This window comes from Austrofundulus limnaeus, unplaced genomic scaffold (genome assembly GCF_001266775.1).
Source record: "Austrofundulus limnaeus strain Quisiro unplaced genomic scaffold, Austrofundulus_limnaeus-1.0 Scaffold17, whole genome shotgun sequence".
NCBI lineage: Eukaryota > Metazoa > Chordata > Actinopteri > Cyprinodontiformes > Rivulidae > Austrofundulus > Austrofundulus limnaeus.
Window position 1 is genome coordinate 549,509 of NW_013952419.1, and position 5,428 is coordinate 554,936.

Here is a 5,428-nt window from a genome sequence, read left to right on the forward strand (position 1 = left end):
CCCCCCCCCCCCAAAGAAAATGGTTTCTATCAGAGGTTTGCAGACGTTCAGAAACTTTTATTCCAGTGACTGAGCTGATGCATGGATTGGCCTGTCAGTGCAGACGGTGTATCCGCAGTGTGGGAGCACACAGCAGCTCTTTGTCTGCCGTGCAGACCGGGCTTCTGGATGAATCCTGTGTGTGAGCAGAGGCTCAGTCACTGGCTTTGCGACGGCGCGCTCTATCAAAAGCCTTACACGTTGGCAAGCAGGCGGGGGGGGACCTCCCCGGGGTAATCATGTTCACTCCACGCTCAAAGTTGCAGCATTAACAGCCTCGTTCAGCACTACACGCCGGTACATTTCTGCAACCCTTATTACCTAATGACTGAAGTGGGACGGTAACTGTGAGAGGTGACTTGCCTGTATAGTAAGAAAAGGGTTCTGAAGTGCTGATGCAATGATGCGAGCTGTTTGTGTTTACTGGCACAGTGGCACTCGTGTGCACAGCAGAGGTGTTGCATTGTGTCAGCCCCGCAGCAGGAGCAGGTGAAGTGTGCCATATAATTTCTGGCTGACCTGTTGAGATATTTATTTGTGCTTCATGGTGTGTGTGTGTGTGTGTGTGTACGCGCACGTGCGAAGCATACATATAAGAGACGGAAGCCTGTCATTTGTGCTTCAGTCTAACTCACGCTCTCCTTTGATTGGCGTTGTATTCCAGGGGTGTAACGGCCCGAACTGTCAAACGTCAGAGTCGGATGCGTGCAATTATTAGAAGAATGTGTTAGTCACAGGAGATCACTCATCTGAAAGAGGGCGTAAGGTATCGTTCTCAYTCACTTTATTGTTGACTGCCACAACATGAAAAACAGTAGAGAAAGATACTTTATAAAGCACTCGACATCAATMCAAAGCAAGAATATCTAGTTCAGATAATGGAGTGAAAAACATTTGCCTTTCTGAATAGTGTATAGCAGCAGGGAACAGCAATGTTTGAATGTATGGAAAGACCAAAGGGTCATGATTAACTTGCTTTAAAATGCTCACTATGATAAACACAATTAAATACATCRCCATGCTTTTATTATTATCAAACCTCAAATAGGCTTCAGTATTGAACACATTTGTTTTGTACTTTCACACTGAGAGATATTYCATTCTCTATTGATTTTTGTTTTGCACCAAGCCAGGGCCAAATTACTTCCTATTTTTGAACTATTTTCTCAATAAAAGAGATTCCATTCCTTTTGGACACTACGTTTAGACACTAAGTTGGCAAAACCTAATTTAGCAGAAGCTAATAGGTCTGCTAATATTTTTAAAGTTAGTAAAAAAATGAAATGAAGCTATTCCACTAAACAAAAAAAATAGTTCCGCTAATGGCTGTTAGCCGATTACCAGAACCATGCCTACAGWTGGCTAGGGGTTTGTCGACAGGATGTRGGCCAGGTCRGGCAATGATGGCTTTGATTTTAAGYTGGAATGCCACAWGGTTGTAGTTTGGTTTAACTGGTGTTGGCCCAGGCATCGATCACCTCTGGCAAACTACATCCGGACCACCAAAGGGTCATCATTCTTTGCGGTATCTGGGCCTGTTAGTGCCTTGTGTGGTCCAGACAAAGGTTGCCATATAAGGTGTCTGATCTATTTCTTTATTTGTTTTAAAGGGAAATTACCAGTTGACCAATCTTACCTTGCCAATGTCGGACATTCCCCACCAGCGAGGGTGTTTGGTATTTTTGTCTCGTCTTCTAGGACAAGTARAATTGATTCCGATTCGAATTAAGTATATTTTGTTCAAAATAAGCAAAAAAAGAACATAGCATGTGGCATTTTTCTGTTTCCTTTTGCACTAAACTTATACAGAAACATGAGCCCACAAAGGTTTGTACCAAGCCGTGTTTTTGGCATATTTTTTTTGTGTTCACAACCACATATAGTCACATCCAGCAAGGATCTATGTTTATGTAGTATTCACGGGTTTATGGTAACGTTTGTACAGTCTGTGTCGTAAACCTGCTGATCCTATTAAAATGAGGGAACAGTGTCGTGTTACACTGAATATGTCGGCTTTCTTATTGTTTAAAAATTGCTGCACAGTTGAAAACTGAAAACTTTATTCAGCTGACCCATCTGTCCRRGAATAAAAATAAATAAATAAAATCAGCATTCCCGTCCTTCAAATGTGCAACATTACAAAATAAATCCCCTGAGGAGGTGTGAATGCAGGTCACTAAAAACCAAAAGGAGAAGGAATGGTGTCACTTCTGCCCTATTTATAGAATTGGAGCTGTGAAGAGGGTTAAACTGGCTCAACAGGTTTTTTATGGGAAATCTCCATATTTGATGAAATGGGAAGGAGCTGCAATATAGAAACCAGAAGAAGAAAACAGAGAATTACCTTTATGTTTTCCTACATGAGGTGTTTTCTGAAATCAAGCGGGTTTCTGTGTATTCGCGGCACATTTCAGACGTCTGCATCAAGTAAACATACAATCTGTGTTCCATTCGGAAAAAGCATCTGTGTGAGCAACTACCTGTGAGAGTTGCATCGGTCAAGATGTTTTTTTCCTCTCCCTTGCCTTCCCGCTCCTCCCTTGAGATGTTTGTCTGTTTAAGTTTTTGATTTACCCCCCCCCCCCCTTTTTAAGTTTCGAACTCTTGACATCCGTACTTACCCGCCTCCTCCCTCCCCCCAGGATGTCTGTCACAAACTGCAGTCCAACATTGTGACAATGCTTTTGTTCTCCCGAACCTCTTTTATGAACTTCCTGTTTTTTCCGTATCCTTTTTTCTGTTCTTTCCCTCAAGGTCTGGCGCACCTGATGTTAAACCGCCAAGGTATGGGGTCTATTGGTTTTTTGCTTTTCCCTTCCTCCCAGCCACCTCAACACCCTGAGCTCATCCAGTTAACTGTGCTGCACTAATATTTCCTCTCCTTTTGTTTTGTTTTTCTTCATATACTTGCCTATTCATTTTACTTTACGTTGCTTCCTTTTCATGTTATGCTCACTATTCACTCAATTTTTGTCTGTCAAACCCTTGTCCTGACCACTGACTGAGCTACTGGAACATCACCTTTGACCTCTGCAGTTATTCGCCAAGGTAATACATCTATGCTAACAGCATCTCTTCGGTTTGGTTTCAGTATGTTTTCAAAGCAAAATGGTGTCAGTGATGAAGAGGAGAGGTAGTCCCTCCTAAAKGTGTCAGGAATTTACTGTTACTTGTATTGTTTTGAATTTTCCAAAACAGCACAGATTTCTCACTGAGTTGCTTATGATTACTGATCAACGGGGGGATTTCCGAACACAAATGGTGAAAAAAAAWAACTTTACCTCAGAGAGTTTTGGTGGTGAAGAGCCCAGTAATCCACACTTGGCACAGAGGGTGTTTATAATTTTTCACACTTTGAGGAACATTTGAATTAAAATACAGCTTTAGCGCTGTGAGTAAAAAACCTTGGAAGAGAAARGTGGATGTTAGTATGGGTAGCAATGACCTAAATTAATGGTTCCGTGTGTGTGTGTACACCTGGTTTTCGTTWTCCTTTTAGGACTTTTTCTGGTATAAAGACCTACCTTTTGGGGACCAGAGACTGGTCTTAATATGATGGGATGCCATTTTTGGGTCGGAGGTTATACTGAGGGTGGTTAAGTTTAGGGTAAGGGTCAGGGTTTGGCRACAGAAATGTATTTTTACTATTGGGGATACACTTATCCAGCTAGTGATATTTGTTCAGGTTTAACCTGAACCACTGGTTTGAACACTCAATAGTCCGATTTTTTTCTCCATTCTTTAAATGCATCATAGTTAAGCACTAATTTGTGTCAACAGTAGCACATATTTGGTGTGAAAGTTGTTACTGAGTGAATAATTAATATGTGTAAGGTGTTTTTTAAGACATTAATTACCAGAGATGTTAAAGTGTTTGTCTGCTGCTGAATTTACTGCTCAGTAAAATGAAGGTCAAGAGTTTCCATTTATGTACCAGTTTCTAAATAAACAGGTTCATGTCCACATAACTTTCTGGGACACATAGTTTACCTCCAGGAGTCAAATGCAAATAAAAGTTAAATATTTTAGTTGCYTAGCAGACAGCTGTGAGCCAGATCTGATGTCAAGCTGGCACCGGTGGCTGACTGCTTGCATGGKAAGTGGTTTATSAACTGGATGAGGGCCAGGTCTAGCAATAATGGCARTGTTTTTAAGATGACATGCCACAACTGGCCCATTTGTGGTTTGGTTCATGTGGCTGAAATCTGTCAATGCCACAACTGGCCCATGCATTAACCACCTCTGGGTGATGATTTGTTAAGATTTAAGAAATCAGAGCTTTACTATAATCTGAAATTACAATTGACTCTAATAAAATCTGTGTGGTGCTTATAATTATTTATTTACATGCTGCATATATTGTTTTTTTTAAAGCGCACACACTCATATTCAGATAAAGGTCATGATCCTGCTCAGCCCTTCTCCATGGAGATCTGTATTGTTTCTAAACCTACTTGAAGCATGGCTTTGATGACCCGTTCTGACAGAATAATACAGTACATTGGACCAGAAAAGGCAGCAGTGTTGGGTTATTATTAAAATTACTGTGTTCAAGGCTTTTATTTTCTTCGTTGTTTTCTTTTTTTTCTTTTCAACAAAATCTATCCTGAGACGTGATACTGACTAATCTGCAGCTGTGAACTGGAAATAGCTTTGAATGTCATCCTGTGCTGTTCACACCTCCTCTGGATGAAGAGGGTGTGGCGGCGTGAGGAGAACTCGAGCTGATAAGACCAATTTCAAGGCTGTTCAACGTAGACGAAAAAGACTGTGTAAAATCATTACGCCAGTTTATCAGTAGCTACAAATGATGCAGCTTGAGGCCGTACGTGGCTGTGACAGTATAGATTAAGGCCTGCGTTGCTTTGTTTACTCTGCAGTGCAAACTTTGAGGTTTTGGAAGGAGTAATTAGTCCCTGTAAGGCCACTGGAAATGCTGACAGAACAGTACAGCTGGATCTACTGTAAGCCACAGTTCTGCAGGGATTAATACGGTCAGCTCTATTAGAGTAACAGAATCAGCACATCGTATCGTTAAGTGTGTCCTAAAGCCAACTCGCTGCGAGATTTATAATGAAGCAAACTGCCTAATTTCATGCATTACATACAAAAAAAGAGGCTCATCGTTGAAGGAAGATTTACAGAATTAAACCCCTAAGTGATAATCATAACACTTATTATGGTATCATTGTTATGTACAAGATGTCAAATTTTCAGTCAAGACAATAAATGTTAAACAAGCGTTGGTTATAAGCAATTTTCCAGCTTTAGCCTGCGGGCGACTGTGAGCGTGTTCTGATACCATCTAATACATTTACGCGGGTGTCAGGAGATTGAATATTGGCTGCTGGTGCACTCAGGCAGCTGGTGTTTTTTTTTTTTTTTTTTT

At 41.0% G+C, this 5,428-nt stretch overlaps 1 protein-coding gene across 8 annotated transcripts in view; it reads left to right on the forward strand.

Annotated features, from left to right (window-relative positions):
- The window catches only part of nrxn2a (neurexin 2a), a 207,942-nt gene that overhangs the window by 71,771 nt on the left and 130,743 nt on the right, over window positions 1-5,428 (forward strand). For 6 of the 8 annotated variants that reach the window (XM_014003140.1, XM_014003145.1, XM_014003142.1 and 3 more), the window contains exons 4-5: window positions 2,794-2,823; window positions 3,076-3,087. The exons of the other annotated variants lie outside the window; for them this stretch is intronic. In XM_014003140.1, the coding sequence (XP_013858594.1) occupies window positions 2,794-2,823; window positions 3,076-3,087 (42 nt within the window). The remainder of the gene's footprint in view (window positions 1-2,793; window positions 2,824-3,075; window positions 3,088-5,428) is intronic. 8 annotated transcript variants of the gene reach the window in all.